The 25,311-nt window shown below is 35.9% G+C and overlaps 1 protein-coding gene and 1 long non-coding RNA gene across 2 annotated transcripts in view; one reads left to right on the forward strand and one right to left on the reverse strand.

Annotated features, from left to right (window-relative positions):
* LOC136820618 (helicase POLQ-like) overlaps positions 1-21,614 on the forward strand; it is a 35,852-nt gene extending 14,238 nt beyond the window's left edge. The window contains exons 6-18 of the mRNA XM_067076816.1: positions 1,513-1,610; positions 2,078-2,188; positions 10,070-10,218; positions 10,611-10,847; positions 11,909-12,155; positions 12,998-13,190; positions 14,010-14,216; positions 14,761-14,918; positions 15,885-15,983; positions 16,858-17,028; positions 18,638-18,751; positions 19,515-19,649; positions 20,860-21,614. Coding sequence (XP_066932917.1) covers positions 1,513-1,610; positions 2,078-2,188; positions 10,070-10,218; positions 10,611-10,847; positions 11,909-12,155; positions 12,998-13,190; positions 14,010-14,216; positions 14,761-14,918; positions 15,885-15,983; positions 16,858-17,028; positions 18,638-18,751; positions 19,515-19,649; positions 20,860-20,937 — 1,997 coding nt within the window. The 3' untranslated portion in view covers positions 20,938-21,614. The remainder of the gene's footprint in view (positions 1-1,512; positions 1,611-2,077; positions 2,189-10,069; positions 10,219-10,610; positions 10,848-11,908; positions 12,156-12,997; positions 13,191-14,009; positions 14,217-14,760; positions 14,919-15,884; positions 15,984-16,857; positions 17,029-18,637; positions 18,752-19,514; positions 19,650-20,859) is intronic.
* On the reverse strand, positions 5,387-6,320 carry LOC136820619 (uncharacterized). Its single transcript, XR_010848626.1, has 2 exons — positions 6,265-6,320; positions 5,387-5,945 (listed from the first exon to the last, which is right to left on the reverse strand). It is a non-coding gene; the product is annotated as an uncharacterized lncRNA (long non-coding RNA).
* Positions 21,615-25,311: the final 3,697 nt, after the last annotated feature.

Raw genomic sequence — 25,311 nt, forward strand, 5'->3', positions numbered from 1 at the left:
TAACTTTTCATCACGAGCATGATATACCACACCTAACATCCGTAGCTCCTCTTATATTAACATTCTCACGATTTCAAAATACACGTTTTATAAACATTTTAATGCTTTGTAGGCTAAAACACCCAATTTCTTAGGAAATTATTACACAAAAACACTCACAACATGGCGAAATTAAGAACATATTTAAGCTTTATAAACTAAATAAATAAAAAACAACTAAAGGCTTAAAAAATGTAGATCTTCTCATAAAAAACATGTACGTGATTCAAAATCAAAAGGTAATTCTTGAAAGACAATCGATGTGTAAAACACCTTTTGATTTTTAAAAATGGAAGGTCAACATTATCTGCAATATACATTGGGGGAAATCACGATTTCTGTCCATTTTCCTCGTTTATTATCTTTTACTGACTCAATCTGACATTTTATATAGGATCTACTTACCTTAACACTGCCATAATAACAATGACAATGGAATAACGGGGCAGAGGGGGAGCTGATTTTAAAATATTCTTCTTTCAAAATTTTGGCATTTTAGCGGGAATTCGTGTAGCCAGTATCATCATAGAAACCTTTTGCTTATAAAAAGCTTGCATGTTTGATGCAGGATTACGCATTTGTCTGTAAGCAATCCCAATTTTCGGATCAGGTCTGGAGTTACTAAAGATTTTCCGGATTTCAGCCAAAAAGCTGCTTATGGATTTTGACCCAAAAATGCCTAGCAACTTCAAAAACTTTGACTTTCCATCTCATTTTTTGTCTAAAACACCTTAAATTTGGTATTAAAATACCATCCATACACATTTAAATGCCAAATAATGCAGAAAATGCCTTTTTTAAGGTATTTTTTGGTTCCTTTCCCGGTTAATGCTCAGTATGCAATCTAGATTGCTAAGACAAAGTTGCTCTTTTTTTTGGCCATTCTCAGGGCTGGACCCTTATAAAAAAATATGTTTAATCCCAATCGGGTACTTTGCCATACTGGTACACTTTTTCCCGATTATACCAATGAAAAAACACCTTCCACTACCCGCTCCTGAAGACTAAGCACTAATATGATATAATGACAGAGTAAATGAACTCTTTAAATGCTTTAAAGTGCTATAGAGCAGGCAGACCTCAAGATACTGAGCATGATATCTTTTCTTTGATGTAAACAAATGCACTTTCGAAAAATTTATCCAATGGCAAAGATTGATACTGAGTGGCCTACCTATAGACGTTATCGGAGTTTTTGATTTTTCTAAAAAAGCGATGCATTGTGGGATTGTTTCGAGTGTATTACAATAGAAATCTCTTAGGAATTCCTCGAGGGAATTCTATTGTAATACACTCAAGGCAATCCCACAATGCATCACTTTTTTTAGAAAAATCAAAAACTCCGATAAGGTCTATTCTCTAAGACTTGTTTTTCGAAAACCCAACTGAATTTAAAATCTTTTTTTTTTGGTCGTTCATGTATTATTTCATGAATGTCACTGGCTCTTAATTCGTCTACTATCTTTCTTTTAGCACACGTTCAAATCATTGGTATGAGTGCAACTCTTGGTAATATGGATGATTTGAAGAAGTTCCTTAACGCTCAGATCTTCACCAATGAGTTTCGCCCTGTAAGTTGTTTTTGAGGTTAAAGTGGTCATAATTTTTGTCAGGTAAAGTTAAAGTATTTTTTACCTTCATTTTTTTTTGTCTAAAATAATATACCAGAACCTTTGGCTTAATTTTGGCCTTAACCTTAGAACGAAGGAAAGACTAATCCTGGCCTAACATTTCACGAATTATCAAGAAAATGGTTTTTTACCCCTTTTAAGTCGATAAATGAATAAAGTAGACATGATAAAATATAATAAGCCTTGTGAAAACGTGAAAGCAACCAAGCCTCAACCAAAATGTGCTGGTTTCAATTAAAAGTAGCGTGTTAGATTGCAAAAAACGATTCATTCCATTTAGTCTAGCATGCTAGACGAATAGTTGAAACATAGTAAAGATAAGCAAAAATAAGAATATGTCAAACTAGAGGACACTTTGTATAAAGTCGATCCTATATGACTACTTAGGACTATTTCGCTCTTTTCAGGTTGAATTGACAGAATATGTCAAACTAGAGGACACTTTGTATAAAGTTGATTCTATGGCAAAAACAGACGAAGAGCTGTGCGTGGTCAACCGACAAATCACACACCCTGTGGTAAGTCAAAATGCATTCTCTTTGTATTGTAAGAACACGAAGCTGATAAGGGCCTAAAATCTTAATAAAGTCTTAGTTGAAACTCCTTGAATTTTTACTGAAGTCTGTTTCAGTATAATCTGCAAGGGAGCCAAAAAAGGCAGTAAATTTTTGTATTATTAATAAATATTTATATTTTCAAAGAGCAAAAAAAACCGCCATCTACAATCAAAGTCATAATATTTGAGAAAAAAGGGAAATTCCCACGAAATCTGACAACCATAAACGATTTGGAAGCGCTCTAAATTAGATTCGACTGGTAGAGTTTTAACGCTAGAATTAATACTTAGGACCTTATTAGGATCTGAGGATAACTAAAAGTCCAAGAATGGTTCAATAGGGCTCGAATATAGCCTAGAAGTCTATAAACCCCTCCCAAATTGAAATATTCGAATAAATTTATCAATTTGCCCAAAAGTGACTTTTTCGCCCGAACTTTAAATTGTCGAAAACAGCAACGACCGAGATTTTAATTCGAATTCTATAAAAAATTACAAGCCTTTTTTGTTGTCTCCGCAGTAGATGGAGAATTTTATTTTAAAATTTACATTTGATGATAAACTGGTGTCAAGCTCTCACGTGGTTTTCATTTAACGTTGCAACCTATTTTATTTTAAGAACTCTTCTTTTTTTTTCTATACTTGCTGCTGGGCAGTAGAATCAATGTTTTATCATGCATTACAAATATTATCGCATTTGTCTTGAAATAAATATATGCATATTTATCTCAAACTTGTTTACCTTTGACAATTTTTTTTTGTTGTACTATCAACTTCAAGTTTTGTCCGGCTAAAGTCCGACTTAATTCAGAGCACTCTGACCTCAATGTCTGAAACGAATTTTTTGTAAAGTTATGAGGTTTTCTAAAAACGAGGTCAAAATTGACTTGTAGAAAACTGACGTCGATTAGAATTCTCTCGTGTTCGTCAACTCAAGGGTTTGTATAATCATTCAAAATCATCGATAAAGTTTACGTTATAAAACAATTTAGTTTCTTACATCAATCAGTACTTCCAGCTAAAGGCCTGAAGAAATGCTCAAACCTTTACCGCCCCCCCAAAATAAAAATAAATTATCGATAAAGTTTACGTTAAAACAATTTAGTCTCTTACATCAATCAGTACTTCCAGCTGAAAGCCCTGAAGAAATGCTCAAACTTTTACCAGCCCCCCACTCCCACTCAGTGGCATAACCAATAGGAAATGGAGAAAATAAAAATAAATCAGAAGTCCTGTACTCTTAGGTTCCAAACAAAATTTATTCGGTGGGTTCGAATAAACGGGGGGTTGGAAAATTTTCGACATTTTAATAAATGGGGGGGGGCCTAATTGCCGGGGGTGGGCCTAATTGCCGGGGGTGGGTTGGAAATTGTACTTCTGAAACCCAAAAATAAGGTAAATATAGGCTATAATCAGGCTATTTAGAGCCAAAAAAGGGGCCTTCTCCTTGACAGCTGAAAATATTCTTAAGAATCAATAAACGGGGGGGTGGAAAATTTTCGAAAAATTAACAAGTGAGGGGGACGTTTATTTGGAACCTAAGAGTAGGTAAAGATTTCATTCACTTTTTCACCTTTCTCTGGCTACATTTGACCTTTTTAAGGCCTTTTCCAGCTGTTTTTTGACCAACGTTTTTCATTGCAGCTCCCAAATTACAAGAATTACCTTCCGAAAAAAGAATTTAAACTCTTCTTTTATTTTGTGTGACCTATTCCTTGATGGCCTTGACCTTCTGAGGCCTTTTAGGGTGTTCTAACATTTTTCCATCAAAAAAGGTCTCAACACTTTTTTTTCAATCATGTGTCTTCCTAACCGAAAATGCAAGCAATATCAGCAGCAATATATTTCGGAAATTTATTGTGCTTTTCTCTGGCCTCAGAAAAATGACGAAAGGTTTTAAACAACGACGATATAAGGAATGTGTGAAAGAATTACAGTTGACGCTCTCTAATTCGATCTTCAGGGGGAATTGGATTTTCATCGAATAAAGGAGCTTATCGAATAAGGGAGCGACCTTTATGAGAATTTCTTGTTGACGGGGACTTCAAATTTCATCGAATAAGGAAGCCTATCGAATAAGGGAGCCTATCGAAAAGTATAACGTCGAATTAGAGAGCGTCAACTGTATAACCAAATTAGTTGTGTTTTCTTTCACTCTTGCGTCTGCTCCTGCAGATATAACTTTTTAGATATTTCAACACTTTACTTAAGTTTTTTAGCCGCGATGACCTAGGATTTTATCGTCTTCTTGAAGCTGTTTGAATTTGAATGCAAGGCGTTTTGATAGATTTTTTTGGAACTATTTTATTTTTTGAAAGTGTTCCTTCAGATGACCTAGAATCTTATGCTGCATGCATCCCCTCTGATATGTTTTGATATAGGTGATACCCAAATTTGGGGTAACCTGTTTCGATTTCCTTTAAATAGATTTAAAATTCCAATGATTGTATTAATCTCTGGCCATTCAAATTTTAAATTCAAATTTAATGAAATCTAAAGATCTAGCTAATCAAGTTTATAACTCGAGAACACTAAGGTGGGGGTAATTCTCGAGCGGGAATTTTATTCACGATATACGCATTCTCTATATCAAAACATATTAGAGGGGATGTGTGCAGCCTACTAGAATCGGGGAATGCCTTTTTGTGTGTTCGTGTCTGTGTGTATATCCCAAATACTTTGGAGCAGCCTGGAGACTTCAAAGATGGTCGGATTTGGCACACCTTGGTTGAATATCTAATGACTTTTTTTTTCATATTTCAAAAATGTAGAATTTTTGGGACCTGGGCACTAGTCTTCCAAAACGAGGTTAAATCTTTTTGGACTGCCTAAAGACTCCCCAAATGGTGGGATTCGACTGAAATTTGGCACATTTATTCCTTGTTCGTTTGTTTTCCTACAATCTGGCCTTAAAAATCTTGAATAATTTGAAGGTCAAGAAATTGAGCCCGGTGCGTTGCGCACTACTCTTTAATAAAGATAATATTTATTAGAAATGGATGGTGGATCTTGGAAAAGGTCCTACTAACGAAGGAGATAAATGGTCGAGAAGGAAAGAATATTTGGTGGTTGGTGGGTGTTTAAATGAGATCAGTTGCGGGATTCTATTTTATTAAAAACACAAATGGTCAGGGAGGTGTCAGAAAATCGTACATTGAAGTTTTCATTTAATCCCTTCCAAATTTTTCTATTAAATGATCTAAGTGAAATTGAAATTACTACAATAAAGTTAAAGTTAAAGTAAATTTTTCAAATAGTCACTACGACAAGGCTTCAGATGGCTTCAGGTGTGTCTTCATCGTTTGATTTTTCATCTTCCATTTCGTCTCCACCTTTGGGGCAGTTTCGGATGAAACAGGGTGTCATATCGTAGACTGTATCTGACAAGGACTTAGATGGTTCCATTTCGTCTCCACCTTTGGGGCAGTTTCGGATGAAACAGGGTGTCATATCGTAGACTGTATCTGACCAGGACTTAGATGGTTCCATTTCGTCTCCACCTTTGGGGCAGTTTCGGATGAAACAGGGCGCCGCATTGTAGACTGTATCACCCCAGCCCATTTCGTCACCCCAGCCCTTTTCGTCACCCCAGCCCTTTTCGTCACCCCAGCCCATTTCGTCACCCCAGCCCATTTCGTCACCCCAGCCCATTGGATTTGCCAAGGTAGTAGTGGTCAGTGCAAGGACCAAAGCGAAGATAGTCAAGCCTTCCATTGTTTCTAAAAAATCACAAGACTATATAATATTAATATCTTAAAGTAGTGAGACTGTGAAATGTGTTGCCCTGAACTGGGAATTTTCGGGCTAAGAATCTTCGAACAAGAAAGAAACCTAATACTTTGATGTTTTTTTCTTTCAAAGAAAACGTTGTTTTGCCTAGCCTGGTGGCCATTGACTAGTGAACCTGGACGCTACCTATCTATTTCGGACAAGAGAAAACAGGGCCTCAGAAACCGACAATGAAATTTCCCATACATAATTTTGCCCAATTCATCTAGTCTTCCTTTTGAAAGAGAATTTACAAAAGAAGACTCTTACCTTATTTCGTCGTTTTTCAAACCAAAAATGATGAGAATTGTAAAAAATGGATGCCCATTTATGCATATAACTTATTTGAATTTTAGATAAAGAGTTCTATTGTTTTATTGCGTTGCCTAACAAAACTAGCCTTAAATGTCTCTTTGTTTGGACATGCTGGCCTAGTATGTTGCTATGAGAATTATTTTTCGAATCTCGCATATCAAAGCAATTCGCTTTATTTTTTTTAAAATAAATTTTCTTTATTTTATAATTAATTTTTTTTGAAAATTTTCCGCGTTCTCTATCTTTTGCACGTTACTTGGTTTTATAGCGTCGTCATTTTATCGAGCCTCTAAATGAAAGAAACGATTCAGCCAGGCGTAAAACTGGTACCAAACTTCCTTTCGGGGAAACCAAAGCAATTCTCTTTTTTACAGAAGTGTTAAACTTTTGAATGATCTAGAAGAAGATATTGTTGAAGCACCATCCTTACAAGTCTTCAAAGAACGTTTGATAAAATAGAATGGGAGGGAAAACTTTGTGAAAAAATATAAAATCAAAGGTTCTGTTTCAAAGAGGTCAGTAGATCAGCGAAATATATTGCTATAAAATTGAATTAAATTAATAAAAAAAAAAAATAGAAAAATATTATTTTGAAACAGAGCTAGTGATGATGTAACTCAAATTGATTCATACTTCGAATTTAAGAATCCAATACACGCTTTTTGGACCTACCCCGGTGGGGTAGAGGTCCTTTAAATTAACCGATGTCCGTCCGTTCGTCTGTTCGTCCGTTCGTCCGTCTGTTACCAGCTTTTCTCAGGATTGGCTCATTAGTTTTTTTTGATTTTTGGCACAATGATGCAAAATGGTAATGCCCAAAATGTGACGGAGCCCGATTTTCGAAAAAAAATTATTTCCGGCCGAAAATGCCGGAAATATGCCGGAAAAACCGGTTTTTTGGCATTTTCTCGAGATTTCATCATTAGTTTTTTCTGATTTTTTGCACAAAGATGCGTATTAGCAATGCCCAAAACTTGGCCGAGTCCGATTTTTGAGAAAAAAATTTTTCCGGTCGAAAATGCCGGAAATATGCCGGAAATCGCCATTTTTGCAGATTTTCATCGGACTTTTTCCTTATTTTTTTTATTTCGTTGTCTTTCACACAAAAACATTATTAATAGCAATGCCCACCATTAAGCATGGTTCAATCGTCAATAGAACTGAGTTTTGAAGCCGGAACTTTCTAAAAATCGCCGGTGCAGCCCATTTTCGCCGGAAAAACGGTATTTCTTGATTTTCTCGAGCTGTACTTTATATTTTTTTATGAAATTTTACACACTGATGCAAAATGATACTACCTAAAATGTGACGGAGCCCGATTTTGGAAAAAAAAATTTTCCGGCCGAAAATGCCGGAAATATGCCGGAAAAACAGGTTTTTTGACATTTTCTCGAGATTTTGTCATTAGTTTTTTCTGTTTTTTTGCTCAAAGATGCGTATTAACAATGCCCAAATCATTGCCGAGTCCGATTTTTGAGAAAAGATTTTTCCGGCCGAAAATGCCGGAAATATGCCGGAAATCGCCGTTTTCGCAGATTTGAATTGGGCTTTTTCCATACATTTCTTTGTTTTTCACTTAAAAAAATTATTGATAACAATGCCACCATCAAGCATGATTCAATTGTCAATAAAACTTTTGCAATTCTGCAACCGGAACTTTCTATTTCTTTTTTCCCTAAACCCCTCCCCCCCCCCATCAACAATCAATGATGACATTTAATGCATTTTCGCTAAGCGCTATATTTTCTTAATGATTGGTTTTCTCCTTATTGCTATCTAAGTTTCATCATCAGGTAGGTCCATTCAGCATGTTGCTTGTTCTTTTTATAAGAATACACTTTAAAATATAAGAATGTCCATGATGAAAATGGCCAAAAATTTAAGAATAATGCTAAGAACATCACCCTCGTGGAATTTTGCTACTCAAGCTAAGAATGCCATTTTTTGTCAATTTGGGGTAATGCTCACTCCTTTCACAAAAATGTCAATTTTATGCTTGAGACGTATGTACTAAATGAATGTTAAATCTAGTCTGAATTAGGATCTTAACCTAAGAATGCAGTAAGAATATTTTAGGATGATTTTCCCAAAAAAGAAGAAGAAGAATATCCATGATGAAATGGATTTACACCATTCTTATAAAATTAGTAGTCATTTAGTAGTCATCAGCGTGTAGTCATTTCTGGTGGGGATAGTCAAGATCTGACTATGAATCTTTTCTCTCGTACTGTCGGTGAGGAAGCCATTATTTCACGTTTTTACTCCTTATGACAATATGAATTGACACAAATGTAAATAGTTTTATTGAAAAAAAAGTTTGTCTTCTCGTCTCAAAAAAAAGCCCGTTTCTTTCGACGTAAAATGGAGAACCAATCAAAATACGAGTAAATGAAATCTGTGTAAAACCATTTAGCTAAAGTCATCATCAAAACGTTCAGCCTATTGTTCACATCTCCTGTTTTATGGTTTTATGAGAGAAGGATCGGGACCAAAAGATCTAGTTGTTCGTCTCCTCCAATGCGCTTGCTTGTTGCAGTTAAGAAATTTAACGAAGTTTGTATGTTATGGATGGTTCTCAACTTTGTAGAATTTGGGAATGTCTGTCTGTGTGTATGCCCCAAAACTTTAGGGCAGCCTGGAGACTTCAAAAATGGCGGGATTTGGCTTAAATTTTGCACACTTGTTCCTTGGGTGAATATCTGGGGGTGTTTTTTTTCCATTTTTTGAAAATTTTACTTTTTGGAGACTGGTGACGAGTTTTTCTCCAAAACGAGGCTAAAACTTTGGGGCAGCCTGGAGACTTCAAAAATGGTGGGATTTGGCTGAAATTTTTCACACTTGTTCCTTGGGTGAATATCTGGGGGTATTTTTCCATTTTTTGAAAATTTTACTTTTTGGAGACTGGGGACGAGTTTTTCGCCAAAACGAGGATAAAACTTTGGGGCAGCCTGGAGACTTCAAAAATGGTGGGATTTGGCTGAAATTTTTCACACTTGTTCCTTGGGTGAATATCTGGGGGTATTTTTCCATTTTTTGAAAATTTTACTTTTTGGAGACTGGGGACGAGTTTTTCTCCAAAACGAGGCTAAAACTTTGGGGCAGCCTGGAGACTTCAAAAATGGTGGGATTTGGCTGAAATTTTTCACACTTGTTCCTTGGGTGAATATCTGGGGGTATTTTTCCATTTTTTGAAAATTTTACTTTTTGGAGACTGGGGACGAGTTTTTCGCCAAAACGAGGCTAAAACTTTGGGGCAGCCTGGAGACTTCAAAAATGGTCGGATTTGGCTGAAATTTTGCACACTTATTCCTTGGGTGAATATCTGGGGTCTACAATTGGGCCTATAGCTATAAAAAATTTGAAGCTACTGAAGTTGAGCCCAGTGCGTTGCGCACGTTCGACTATTTATGACTCAAAATTGTCCAATGATATTGTGATTTCCGCTTCTAAAGTTGACACTACACTTTTAAGAAACATGAGGCTCAGAATGCCTAAAATCTAAGAAACATCTAAGAAACATGCTGAGGCTGAGAATGAGAAAATAACATTGTTTATTTAGTTTTTTTTTAAGAACCTTCCAATCAAAACAAATGCTTTTTTTTCTTTGCATGAAAAATAGGCTTGATTATGTCAAAAAGTTTAGAAACATGTAAGAAACGTTTTTAAAGGCTCAAAAGGCCGATTTCTTAAGAAACATTGAGGCTGCTTGGTAAAACTAGTTTCTTAAAAAAAAACGTGTATACTCTAATTTTTCTCATAGGGTTTTAAAGAAGAGAACAAACGTTCCGATCCTGACCATTTGTGTTCGTTAGCCTTGGAAGTGATTCCCCAACATTCTTGTATGGTGTTTTGTGCTACTAAGAAAAATTGTGAAAATGTTGCCTTGTTGATCGCACAAGGTCTACCAAGGTATTAATGAACGTGGCATCGGAATTCCATGCTCTTTTCGCTGAATTTCTTTTTTGCCAAAACACCTGGTGAAGGCATTATTGCATTTGTCAAGGTGATAAAACTAGGTGTTACTGTTTAAATTAAGTTCTACAACCCTTACGGAACATCTGGGACAAATTTCAAGCTTTTGTAACAAACTGAAGTCTTTTTTGTGTTACCAGACTCCCCTTTTGAGTTTTCCGTTAAAAGGTCACGATGAATTTTTGTCATTCTTCCTGTGAGATTCTTTACAGACAGTGCCAGGCTTATAAGAACTTATAATTTCTGTATGGAGGAGATGGGACATAGTCCCACTATGGGTTACATCTCATGTTATCTATCATAATTTTTATTTTTGTCACCTATTTAAGAGACTTGAGGAACCATCGGGAAGAAGAGAAATACGCCCTCCTTCAAAACATTCACAACGTAGCCAACGGTGTCTGTAAGACCCTGGCCAGGACCATACCCTTCGGTATAGCTTACCATCACAGTGGGTTAACCATGGATGAGAGGAAGCTTGTAGAGGAAGCTTATTCTTCTGGCGTTCTCTGTCTATTATGTTGTACGTCGACCTTAGCAGCAGGTGTCAATTTACCAGCTAAAAGGTATTATTGAGTGATCATTTTCAAGAATGTTTTGATTTCGGATTCGATAAGAATTCCATAGCCCACTATATCTTTTTTGTTTTATTTTACGATTTACCAAACTAAATTGCGCCATCATTGTTTTGAATTCAATAATGCCGGTGACGAACATTATATAGCCAAGTTATTTACGTCAAATGTTTGTTTGTATAGACCTTCACTAAGTCGTTCGAAATCTTTGTTGTAAATTTAAAACACAATAAAGAACGACTATGAAAATTTAATGTTCAATCTTATGTTAAGTATGGCACTTACAAGACAATAACGTTAAAATATCTACTGTAATTATTTCAAATTGAAATTCTTTTAACCCTATTTGGGCCGGGCCTTTTTTGAGGTTAAATAATTCGGAGGGGGGAAAAAACATCCCCCCCCCCCTTCCATAAAATCCACAAAAAGGGTTGAAAAAGCTTGAAAATTCTATCATGTAAGTTTATGTTTATACCAAGAAAAGTTTGATGTTACTCATAGTTTGATGACGTCAGCACTTTTTTGTAAGAACTTCATGATTTAAACAGCTCCTGTTTTGATATTCTGGATAGCTAGATAAATTGTCTTTCGACAATATCTAATAAGATATTCGAAATTGTCAAATTCTGGGTCTGTATAAGGCGCCAAAATCGAAAATATTATTTTTTTCGAAAATCGCGCGCCATTCTGAAAAAAATGACGTCATCCAAAAATTCAATTCTTTCTTGCATTACAACATCTAGTTAAAGTCCATACGTTAACTGGTTCCCAAACTATCAGAGTTTGCATTTTCAAAAAAAATCGAGCCTTTTACCTGTAAAATTTGGGTCACTTTTTTAAAATGCTGACGTCATCAAATTTTGCGGGTTTGAATTTCAAAAATTTTTTGTTGGATAATGGGGTAAAATAAAAGCTAGGAAAACTTTTGAAATTTCAAGGCAATAGCTCTAATTTTAAAAGTGTAACGACAAAATCTTTGTCAGGAATTATTTTGTCTCACCTGGTCCAAGTAGGGTTAAGAGTTAATATTTTAATCTTTTCTTGTTTGTAAGAGTAATACTTCGATCACCATATGTCGGAAACCAATGCATGTCACGTGCTCAATACAAGCAAATGATTGGACGAGCCGGAAGGGCTGGGATTGACAGTTCAGGTGAAAGCATCCTAGTCATCGCAAAGAAAGACAAGAATAAACTCCACAAATTGATCAGAGGAGCTATGGGATCTTGTTCAAGCAGTCTGATGTACGAAAAAGGGAAAGGACTCAGGCAGCTGATTCTGTCCCTGCTCGGCTTGAAGGTTAGTTGTTTTTGCACACTTTCAAACTGGGTTGATACCGCACCCTCTAAAGTTGAACCCCATTCTTTGTCAACCTACCCCAACCTTATCAAGAAATTCCTCTGAACCCTATTACTTTCGGAGTAACTCCAAATCAAAATCATTTCACCCTTAGGCTCTGAGGGACGCGATTTTACATCTTGAAATAGTCGCAAAATACAAAATCCCATACTTTAGGTCCCAGCTCCTTACGACTCGATTTAAAGGGGCATTGACCGTATGGTTTTTGAAAGAATATCAAATTACCTTTCAAATGGTACCAAAAGGATTGTTTAACTTCCAGATTACAAGCTTTAATATCATTATGAAGTATTAAGTTTATTATAGATATAGAAATTATATAATTTTTTCTAGATTTTCAAAAATGTATTCAAAGGGTTAAAACAAAACAGAAAACGTACTCTCTAAAAACGTACACCAAACTTTTTCTCCTACTCCTACGAGTTTAACCAAGAAATCGAGGTTAGAAGATTAGAAAACGCATGTGTTGTCCATTGCATGGTGGTATCAAAGTGTACAGAGGACCCTCTACTCTACTTTATAAATCTACCTTTCCCTTAAGGACGACCTTTCGGAAGAATCTCTACCTACCGAGAATACTGCTATTTTCCAGTGTTTTTATGATAAGACAAATTTTGAATAATGTTGGCAAACCTAAATGCTAATTGTAATAATCCCGCCTTTAACCGAAACAAAAATTTGAAATAAATCTATATTTCCTTAACTCGCACAAATTTGCATTCCCCGTGTGCATTTAAGTTACGGAGACTTCACTGTATTAAGAAATTCTCTCTTCGTCTTAGATTTGCGATTCTGTATCCGAGTTAGAAAATCTCCTCCGAACCACGCTATACCATGTGCAAGAGACGAGCACTAATGCAGCAACATATGATAAAGAAAACCAAAAACCCAAGAGAGAAGACAGCGAGTCTCTCTTCCAAATGATCAACAAACAAATCGAAGCTTTAATGTCTATGTCGATGATATCAAGAAAATGTATGAATAAGGGAGGGCAAGCTTTGGTCCAACCACATTTTTCTAAAAAAAAACACAACTTTAGACCTTAAAGGGATAATCAGATGGTCTGAGACATTTTGCCTGCAGATAGCTTCTAGGATGTTAGGAAAAACCTCTAAATTTTTCGGTGTACTTATTTTCCTAACTCAACTTATGCCAATTTGAAATTTTGAACTTTTTCTTGAAAACAATAGAAAAAAGTGTGAAAAGTCCCTGAAAAGTCCCATTTTTCGAGATTTCAAAGTGGCATAACTTGAGCTAGAAAAATAAGTACACCGAAAAATTTAGAGGTTTTTCCTAACATCCTAGATGCTATCTGCAGACAAAATATCTCAGACCATCTGATTATCCCTTTAAAAATACCGCTTTAGGGAATCTGGAAGGTTTGAAATTAGAAAAATATTTTTCGCTAACCATGATGTCATATACTTTTGTTACTAACTCCCTGCCGTTCTTTTCTTGAAGCCAATCCTGCTCATAGATAATTGAATTCGATTACACACTGAATAATGTTGGAAATTCCTTGAAAATTTTGATAACTGAACAAAAGGCAGAGTATCAGCCAGGCAAAACTAGCTGTTCAAAAAAGTAAAAAAAATAATGATCTTGAGAAATATCTAGCTACAGTTGACGCTCTCTAATTTGACGTTCTACTATTCAATATACGTTCCATTATTCGATAATATTGAAAGTCACCATCAACAAGAAACTCTTATAACCAATGCTCTACTATTCGATAATCCAATTGCCCTTAAAAATCGAATTGGAGAGCGCCAACTGTAAATCTTTTCATTATAGCCTCACCATGTCCGTCAAGAGAGAACTCGCAAGAAAGTATCACTATAGAAGGAGAATCTCAAACGAAAGATGAACAAAATAAAGCTGACGTCAGCAATGACACCAATGATAAGAAGCGAACCACCGATGATCCAGTGGACGGTGTCAATGTTGGATTAACTCCCAGTAAACTGGTCATCACTGACATCGGACGAGCTACTGTTAAAGGTTATAGTCAACTATCTTTAATTCGAACTTCTACAATCCGATTATTTCTGTAATTTGGACTAAAACATTGGTCCCCTCAGTGTAAAACGCTCACTATGATTCGAAGAAACATATAGTCCCATGGAGATCGAATAAGAAAGAGGCAACTGTATATTTAAGGCATTATTTAACGTATCTCAATACCATTTGCTTACACTGAATTTTCAGAACAAAATAAAAAAGGACTTTCTCGCGAGCACAAATTTTCTAAAATTCCTTCAATAACTTTACTTTATCAACATAAGATGCTTTATCCCGGCACGCCGGAAGCTTTTTAAATCTGGTACGGCGAATGAGGAAATTTAGGCGATTTTACCGACGTTTTTTGGTCAATAATTAGCTTTGCTACGAGTGTTCTAATGTCACCTTTTTCTAAGAATATGTTTTTTTATATTTTGCTATTTCTTTTGGAAGTTTTTTTTTTGGTTTTGGTCAGAAATTAGTGCATGTTCTTTTGAAATTGTTATTTAAGAAACGTGTAATGAAATATTCATTATCTCCCTAGGTTGCATCGATATAGACTTCGTACCAACTCTCTACAAAGACTTGAAGAAATCACTACAAGGGATCGTGTTGGCTACTGAACTACATTTGTTATATTTGGCCACGCCGATCGACCAAACAGCTATATTGACGGTGAAGTGGATGACTTATTATCGCCAGGTTGGTTTTCACGCTTAGTAAAGACCAAAGAGATTCTACCCACACTCAAGATATTGCATTTTTGCTATTTTGGTGACGTCATCGTGCCTAAAGTGTGAAAATGTTTGCTTGCCTAAAGTCAATTAAAGCCTCATAGCTTCTCTCGTTGTATTCTCCATCAAATTTCTGATCCAACGATGGGTCAAGGCTCTCTTAAGAGAGTTTGCAATGTAAATATGGTGCAGTAATATGAGGAGTCATGGGGCATACATACTCGCGAGGGGGGTTGGAAAATTTTTGAGATTTCAATAAACGGGGGGGGGGGGACCTAATTGCCGGGGGGCTGGAAATTGTATTTCTGAAAACCCAAAGATAAGGTAGATATAGGCTAAAACCATGCTATTTAGAGAAAAATAGGGGGTCTTCTCTTTGACAGCTGAAAATATTCTTAAAAATTAATAAACAAGGGGGTCCTAATAAGGTCCGGGGGGTTGAAAAAGTTTTCGAAAATTAACAAGCGGGGGGGGGGGGGTGGGTTATTTGGAACCTAAGAGTAACCCCTTTTATATTAAACTTTTCATTAAGGGCACGGGTCACTTACTTGACTTGGCTTGCTTACCACATTAATTAAAATGCCTAAGGAAATATACCGTTATTTGTTTTAAATATGGATATAAGCTATACCGGGTGGCCCACTGAAGGGTATAATCGCTAACTGTGTCCGTTATAATGCGAATCTTTAGAGATAAAAAATTTAAAATTAGGTACATACATTTCATTTGACGCTTTCAAGTTGCATTTCGGATGCTCTTAACTTTTTGAGTTTTAAGCCTAAAATGTTCTTAACGTGTTCCTATTTTAAACATCTTGTTAGTACTTTTGTTCGCACTTTTCAAAGAAATCGGGTGTTTTAGATGCAGATGAATGTCTTATGTTCTTAACAAAAAACTGTTATCAACCTGTTCGTGTATGTCTTTTTCACTTTAGTTTTCCAAACTCAACGAGAATGAAACGAAAGCAGCGGAAATGATTGGTATTCAAGAAGGCATGTTAATGAAGAAAGCCACCGGGAGTTCGTCCAAAAAGGTTAGTTAGTAAAGTCAATTTCTCATCTGAAGTCCCAATAGATTTTTCCTAAGACCATTTTCAAATGTTACAGATCCGTTCTGTTCCGTTCCGAAACGATTCCGAAACAAGTGTGAATGTCAAATTTCAAAACGTCAAAAAAGAAGACGTTACAAAGCAAAACAGATCAAAACGGTTTCGCTCCACTTTTTTCATCGGAACGGAACTGCTTCGTTTTCTTACTCCGAAACGTTCCGAAACCAATATGAACACACTCGATCCGTAACGAAAATTATACCGGAGCGAAACGGAACCGTATCGTGTGAACATGGTCTAAGATAACACACAAACGCACACAAAATAATTTTCCAGTTCTTAATGACTTTTAAAAGAACCACTTTGCTTGGTTTACACAGCGCTGTAACATTTTAAGGCTTTGCGTACTCTAAAGGCTGGTCTCCATTCACGCGCGCTGCGATCGCACCGTTTTGCTTCAATCCTTTTTGCTTGGAAAAAAGATTACGTCATAAAAATATACCGCGAGCTCGAAAAAAAAGTTGAATACATTTCAACTTTTATCAACCGTTACGTCAGATCGCGCCAATGAAATTGCTTCATTCTTCTTTTGACCAATAGCGAGGAAGCTTTGCCATATAAAGTGCGATCGCAGCGCGCTTAAGTGGGGACCGGCCTCAAAACACCAATTTCTTAACAGGTTGCACAAACACTCACAAAATGGTGAAAATAAGAACATATTTTAAGAACATTTTTTAAGAACATTTTTGTTAGGATTAAAAACTGAAAAAGTTAAGAGCATCCGAAGGTTTCAAAAATAATTTTAATGTTTTTATGAAAAAGGTGTAATTGATGGACACGGACTTACTTTCCATTTTAGTTCGAAGAAACTACGTATAAGCGTTTCTACCTGACATTGATGCTTTACTTATTGGTCAAGAAGAAGACCATTTGGTATGTTGCAGAGCTCTTTGAAACTACTCGTGGTTTTTTGCAAAATTTGCTGTCGTCAGCAACATCATTTACTTCACTTCTTGTCTACTTCACGGCAGTAAGTTTTAGATATATTATTACTTTGTTGAAATAAATGGGCTTTTCTAGAAAGAGTCCGTGCCCCCCTCCTTGTTGAGGATATCGGATATCCAGGGGTTAACAATTTTTGTTCAAAAGTGGATATCCAGGGGGTAAAGTGTCTTTTCAAGTAAAAAAATACGATATCTAGGGATATCTTTATAAGAGAGGATATCCAGGGGGTTGAGCACATTTTTAAGAGTGGAAATCCAGGGGGTCTTTACTAATAAAGTAGGATATCCAGGTGGTTTGATAAATCAATATCCTCAACAGTGGGGGTAAAATTATTTTCTGGAAAAGCCCATTGAGCTCTTCCAGAAAATGTTGTTTTGGTTCCGAAAAATATCATGAGCTATCTATTTACACCTGCAAGAGGCGAAAACCAATTTTTTTCCGGGGAGGGTCAACTTCTGAAATGTAATGTTTTATCTTCCACCCTCATGTAATTTCATATTTACCTTCTGGAGGTCCTATAAATTAACCCTTATTTGCCAGTACGTAGACTGGAGTCGTTTATAATGCGTGTAATACTAATAATACCAATACTAATAATAATAATACGGGATTTAGTTTGTATAAACGACTGGAAGAATCCGGTGTTCCAGCTTTATAGATACAGGGGCTAGCTACGCAGAAACTTGCGTAGCGAGAAAACAATTTATCAAGCAACAACAAACTCTCAAAACGAAATCAACTCAAATGAAAAACTTTCAATACACAAATCCACACATATTTTTTTTCTCAAGAATTATTTTGAGCAGGGAAAAATTATAATTGCAATATTGACACTTTTCTTTTATTTGGAGTTAGTGCACAAAGGTTTCTAGACGACTAAAATTGTTCCATTCATTACTTTTTGCTTTATTTCTACTATGTATAAGTTAGTCGTCTAGCTTGCTAGACTAGCCAGTACGTCCTTTTGTCTGTTTGTCTGTTGCCAGCTTTTCTAGGGAACGACTTATTAGTTCTTCTTATATTTTGCACAAATATACTAAATGGAAATGAAGCCCGATTTTCGATATTTTTTTGTTCGGTCAAAAATACCTGAAAACCCCGGTTAGTCCCGCAGTCTGATTGCCTAAATATGCGGCCGAGCTTAGTTTTTGTTGTTCTTACATTTTGGCCAAATTTCAGTTTTGCGTTTGTAGAAAACCCGGGGGGAGGGGTACTAGGGTTGCGAGCTAACGGGGGGGGGGTGCCGCCCGACTTTCGAACTTTGGACCCTTACGGGGACTAAAAAGGAAAAAACAAAGGAAAATTTTGGGAATTTTGCGACCCTTAGCGGGACAAATTTGACCAATTTTGACCAAATTTCGATCTTTCAGGGGGTAAAAAGTTGAAATTTTCCTATTTATCCGACCCTTATTGGGACTGAAATTTGATTTTCTGATTTTTCCTACCCTTAGCGGGACTTTGGAAGTCCCAAAAAGGTACCCTGAAGGGCGGCACATACCGTACCCTCCATTTGCCTAAGTAAACCCCCCCCCCGGGTAGAAAACCGTGTATTTGGCCTTTGATCCATTGACTTTGAATATAAAAATCAAAGTGAAGTGAGATTCTTTATTCAACTGGTTGATTTTCAATTGCAGGAGATTCCAGAATTCTGGACCTTGAAGTTGCTCTTTCAAGATTTGGTATCTCATCTCACTAATACTGGAGATGTTGATCTGCTACCGTTGATGGAAATTCCCGGAGTCAAACAGGTAGGCTCATAATCTAAATTTTTTAATTTGATTCGAGTTGAAAAACGAGCCCCATTTTCAACTGGTTAAAAAAGCTCGCTAACCAAACGGAATGTTAAGGTCTTAGAAAACTACAGATAGTTGTCAATGACCAAAGTCTTTGAGTCGACAACACTATATTGAAATGACAAGCATTGCCTTAAAGGACGTAACGGGGAATAATTTTTCGAATGGAAAGGTGGAAAACTTCACGCCACGGCACGAGTTTGCCACCTCTTGACTCCATTTTTCCTATTTTACTTTCTGACATGTACTTCCCAAATGTCGCACATAAGATCGGTGGAAAATTCAAGAATATGGAAGTTTTCTCTTTTCGGTCAACACCACCTTCCTGTTTGGGAAATAATTGCCCTCCCGTGTTGCCGACTGCCCTTCTTCAGACATTAGCGAGTTTATGTATTTGCACTGAGGACGGTAAAGTGACTGAAGCGATTTGGAAAAACCCGCAGTTCTGACCCGCAAAATCGAGGACGGTAAAAGTGCTGATTAACCGTCGTCCTCAGTTGGTCATGATCTAGTCAAATTAGAACCTTACCGTCTCCGTCGCTGAAAAACACACATACATAAACTCGGTATTACTTCACAGTCATGCTAGCTGATTGGTTACATTTAACGTATTCATAGATTTTACGTCACTTTTAACCAATCAGCTGTCGGTGGTTGGTGATATAATTCACAGAAGACATTATAATGGTGTATATCATGCTTTTTAAAACTGTTTTAGGCGCGTGCTCGTCAATTATTCAAGAAAGGTTATCACTCTCTGAAAGACCTTGCTAGTGCTGAAGTTGGAAAGCTCTGTCAAGAGATTGAATTTCTACCAAGAAAGCAAGCTAATCTCATCATATCTTCTGCTAAGGTATACCATTCATTCTTTAAAAATGATTTTTGGACCTACCTTGGAGGTCCTATAAATTAACCGATGTCCGTCCGTCTGTTACCAGCTTTTCTCAGGATTGGCTCATTAGTTTTTTCTAATTTTTGGCACAATGATGCAAAATGGCAATGCCCAAAATGTGACGGAGCCCGATTTTCGAAAAAAAAATTTTCCGGCCGGAAATATGCCGGAAAAACCGGTTTTTTGGCTCGAGATTTTATCATTAGTTTTTTCTGATTTTTCGCTCAAAGATGTGTAATAGCAATGCCCAAAACATGGCCGAGTTCGATTTTTGAGAAAAAATTCTTTTCTTGCCGAAAATGCCAAAAATATACCGGATATCGCCGTTTTTGCAGATTTTCATTGGACTTTTTCCTGATATTTCTTTGTTTTTTCACGCAAAATTATTATTGATAACAATGGGAACCAACCTTCAAGTATGGTTCAATTGTTAATAAAACTGATTTTTGATGCCGGCGGGACTTTCTAAAAATCGCCGGAACAGCCGAATATCGCCGGAAAAACGGTTTTTCTTGAATTTCTCGAGTTGTACTTTATATTTTTGCATGAAATTTTGCACACTGATGCAAAATGCAATACCTAAAATGTGACGGAGCCTGATTTTGGAAAAAAAAATATTTCGGCCAAAACCGGTTTGTTGCCATTTTGTCGAGATTTCATTAACCGTTTTTCCCGATTTTTGCACAAAGATGTGTATCAGCAATGCCCTAAGTGTGGCCGATTCGGATTTTTGAGAATCATGTTTTTCCGGCCGAAAATGCCGGAAGTATGCCGGAAATCGCCGTTTTTGCAGATTTGAATTGGGCTTTTTCCATATATTTCTTTGTTTTTTCACTTAAAAAAAATTTTGATAACAATGCCACCATCAAGCATGATTCAATCGTCAATAAAACTTTTGCAATTTTGCAACCGGAACTTTCTATTTCTTTTTTCCCTAAACCCCTCCCCCCTATCAACAATCAATGATGAAATTTAATGCATTTTCGCTAACCGCTATATTTTTTTAATGATTGTTTTTCTCCTTATTGCTATCTAAGTTTCATCATCAGGTAGGTCCATTCAGCATGTTGCTTGTTTAGTCCTGAATTCACTTTATGATAGTAAATGTTGTATCAAAAAATACTTTTAAACATATTACAATTGGTATGTAAATTTTTCGATTTCTTTAAAGATGCTTTTGCAAGAAAAAGTGGAAGCACTTCGCGAGGAAGCAGATGAGATTGCTGGAGTGTCTGGAGATGCCACTTGATGCCAACAATGGACGATGCGCATATCACAGGTGACCATTGTTAAGTACATGATATATCTTCATGAAATAAGATCTAATACGACACTGCATTATCGGCGAAGATGACCATATCAAAGTAAGTTAATTTGAGTTTTGATATTTGTGTATATCCATCGAGCAACATTCGTTGAGATGATAAATATGATGATTTTCTGAGGGGTCAATCTCTAGATTTTTATGTCTTGACTCCGTAGGTTACTATCACTAGTTTACGTAGGGTAAAAAATGTCTTGCTAAACAGTTGCCTTAAGGGAATTAATTTCGGCGAAAACCGATTTTGGCAAATTCAATGCCTCGCCAAAATTAAACTTTTTAAGGATTGTTGAGCTGCTCGCTGGAATTACTTCCTTTAATCTTTTTTTTCTGGGCTGCGTGCATCTTCTATTGTGATTGAATATATACATAGTACTTTATTCATTTGAAGGCCCAGTCAATGAGTTTAAAGCCTAATCTTTCTCGAGAAAGACAAAGTGCTGCATTTAGAATGACAGATTGAATCGAGCCTTTTCTTTGCTTTTAAGCGGTATATTTTTCGAAATCTGGCGATGAGTTTTACTTTCAATCTGACGATTGTATGAAAACCACAAGGGTTGCGCCTTTTAGATAGGCAATAAGTAGCTTCATTTCCCATCCAGGAGTTTGGGTCAGCCACGTGAAAAGAATTTCATCTTAGATATTATGGTATATTTTTTTTAGAGTTTTGTTTATTATTACAGTTTTAAAAAAAAAGGAGGAATTGGAATAAGCCGTAGTTTGAACCATGTATTATTTTATTTTATACATTTAAATTTGTTAGACAGAGAGCTTGCATATTGTTTTTTAAATTTGTATGCATAATAAAAATTATAAATTATTAAAATTTTACATTATCGCAACATTAAAGAGCATGTTCAAATTAAGACAGATTTAAAAATTTTGACCACAATATATTGATATTGTCATATTACAAAACGTTATGTTCCAATAAAAAAAAAAAAAAAAACAGTGAGAAATCAAAAAATTAATTAAAAAAGAAACAATTAAAATGACAACAAACAAAAAAAGTTGTTGGCGTTTTTTTTGGTCAGTGCTTCCTTCCTTTTCGTTTTCAAAAAAATTTTGTTGGCTCAAAAAACGCATGTTTTATCTATAAGAACCTTAATAAGCAACAACAATAATCTAGCCAATTACTTCAATTTTTTGAGATATGTTATGTTTTTTTTTGTGCTCAGAGGGCTTACGTTTTGAAGAATGTGTGTGTTTAGACATGAAATTTTGTTTGCTTGGCGTGTTTTTATAAAAAAACTGGCCAACTTCATATTTATTTATATATGCACATTATCATTACGACTTAGGTATAGCGCTTCTCGGATGGCTTCTCTTTGATCTTTATGATTTTTTGCACAAAGATGCATAACTATAAACCCTCGAATGTGACGGAGCCCGATTTTCGAAAAAAAAATTTGGGGGAAAAAACGGGTTTTTTGGACTTTGTGAAAAATTGGATCATTAACTTTTTCTGATTTTTTGCATGAAAGTAGGGTACCATCATAGGTAAAAGATGGCTGAAGCAGATTTTTTCAAAAAAAATTTGTTGGCTCAAAAAAGGCATGTTTATCTATAAGAATCACTATTAATAAGCATACATCAATGTTCTTAGCCTAATTAAGTACTTAAAGTTCTCAATTTTTTGATGAGATAGATGTTTTTTTGGTCACGAAGTCTTGAATATGAAAGAAGATTTCAAGAGCATGAAATTTTGGTTTCTAAACGTTTTTTTTATAAGAAAAAAACAACTAATTTTAATAGATCGTCACTATTTGTGTTCTGAATGATTGATTGTTCACGCTCGCGTAGATATTAATTATATATCTGTTAAATGCATAACCAGGTAGGTCCATAAAAGTATCACTTGTTTTTATAAGAACATCCTAAATTTTTGAAGCCTTACGTAGGATGTTCTTAAACTTTTTGGACCTACCCCGGTGGGGTAGAGGTCCTATTAAATTAACCGATGTCCGTCTGTTCGTCCGTCCGTCCGTTCGTCCGTCTGTTACCAGCTTTTCTCAGGATTGGCTCATTAGCTTTTTCTGATTTTTGGCACAATGATGCAAAATGGCAATGCCCAAAATGTGACGGAGTCCGATTTTGGAAAAAAAAAATTTGCCTGGCCGAAATGCCCGGAAATATGCCGGGAAACCGTTTTTTTTTCTTTTCGTTTTTTTCTTTTTCCATAATAATTTGTTTTTTCATTCATTGCCACCATCAACTGTTTCAATTTTCCATAAACAATTAAATTGTGACGGAAAGCCGGAATTTTCTAAAAAATCTCCGGAAAAAAAAGCCGCCGGAATTTATTATTCCGACCGCGAGTCCCGGAAAAACGGTATTTCTTGATTTCGATTCTTGAGCTGTACTTTATATTTTTTCATGAAATTTGCAACACTGATGCAAAATGTCAATACTAAATTGTGACGGAGCCCGATTTTTCGAAAATAATTTATTTCCGGCCGAAAATGCCGGAAAAGCCGGAAAAAAAAAACTTTTTGGGTTTTTTTGGCATTTAAACTTAGTTTTTCATCATTATTTTTTCTGATTTTTTTCTCAAAGAAGATGCTATTAACAATGCCCAAAACATGGCAATTCGATTTTTGAGAAATATGCCGAAATCGGGCGCCGTTTTTTCTAGATTTTAATTGACTTTTTTTCCTTATGGTTTTTGTTTTTTTTTTTTTTTTTTTTTTTTTTTTTTTTTTTTTTCATTCAAAAAATTAAATAAAATAGCAATGCCCACATCAAGCTTGTTTCAATTTTCAATAAAATTGATTTTTGAAGCCGGAACTATTTTAAAAAGTCGCCGGAACAACCTATTTCGCCGGAAAAACGATGGCTGAATTTCCTCGAGCTGTACTTTTATATATTTTTAATGAAATTTTGCACACTGATGCAATATGACAATACCTAAAATGTGACGGAGCCCGATTTCGAAAAACGTTTTTTTTTCTTGGAATTTTATTTTTTGCCAAAGCTGCCGCAACTTCCTCAAAAATGGCGAGTTCGAAGAGAAAAAATTTTTTCCGGCTGAAAATGCCGGAAAAAAAAAAGCAGATTTTTACTTTTTTGGATAACAACAATTCACACATGAAAACAATATATCAAATTGCAATGGGGGAAACTTTTTTTGCGAACAGAACTTCCCTATTTATTTTTTCCCCTACAACCCTTTCCTCCTCCCCCCATCACAATCAATGATAATTTTGTTGTTTGGTATTTTGCTAACGCAAAAGTTTTTCGCATTGTCTGGTCTGTTTTTGCGTGGTTTTGGGGTCCATTTCCTAAGAAATTAACTTAACTTGTTCTTAATGTTTTGGCCATTGAAGCCTTATGTTCTTATATAGTTTGTCTTTATAAAAAAACGTGTATTGTGAGCCACTTTGTCACACCCCTGTTTTATTTCACCAATGAAGTTCACCAGATTGCTAAGTGAAAAATTCCCGCCCCTGTCGTCTCTCTGGATAAGAAGCGGTTCAGGAACTTCAATGTCATAGCGGTTTTTCTTGAATTTAATATTTTTTGCCTAGTAAGAGGTTTGCTTGAACGAAGACACTTTCTGAGAAAACTTTCCTAAAAATATCGAGAAATAGTATTTACTTACTTTAATGGGACAAATTATGTGGTTTGCGTGGGTGCGTGGGTTGCGGGAGTGCGTGGGTCAATATTTTTGCGTGGGTCATTTTTTTGCGTGGGTGCTTGGGTCAAAATATTTTTTGCGTGGGTCAAAATTTTTGCGTGGGTCATATTTTTGCGTGGGTCATATTTTTGCGGGGTCACTATTTTTGGTGATCAGTATTGACAGTCAAATCGGGGCAGTGCAGATAATTAACATTTTAATTTTTAGTAAGCTTTTTCTTTATAAGAAACATAGTAAGCTTTTTCTTTATAAGAAACAAGCTTATAACTCTTGAATGAAACTTAGTGATCGGTATTGACAGTTTTTACAATGTATATCAGGAACATAAGCATATTGCTTTTTTGTAATTATTTTCTTTATGAGAAACAAACTTATAGCTCTTAGGGCAAGTTTGCACTCAGTTGCCGCAGTTTACTGGCCAAATAGATATTAAATACCTTATAAGCCGTTTACTCAGTTGCCCCAGTTTACGTGCAAAATAGATATGACAGACACAGCCAAACACCCCTTATAAGCCGTTTACTCAGTTGCCCCAGTTTACTGACCAAATAGATATGACAGACACAGCCAAACACCCCTTATAAGCCGTTTACTCAGTTGCCCCAGTTTACTGACCAAATAGATATGACAGACACAGCCAAACACCCCTTATAAGCCGTTTTACT

Source organism: Clytia hemisphaerica, unplaced genomic scaffold (assembly GCF_902728285.1).
Source record: "Clytia hemisphaerica strain Z4C2 unplaced genomic scaffold, Clytia hemisphaerica genome assembly, whole genome shotgun sequence".
Lineage (NCBI taxonomy): Eukaryota > Metazoa > Cnidaria > Hydrozoa > Leptothecata > Clytiidae > Clytia > Clytia hemisphaerica.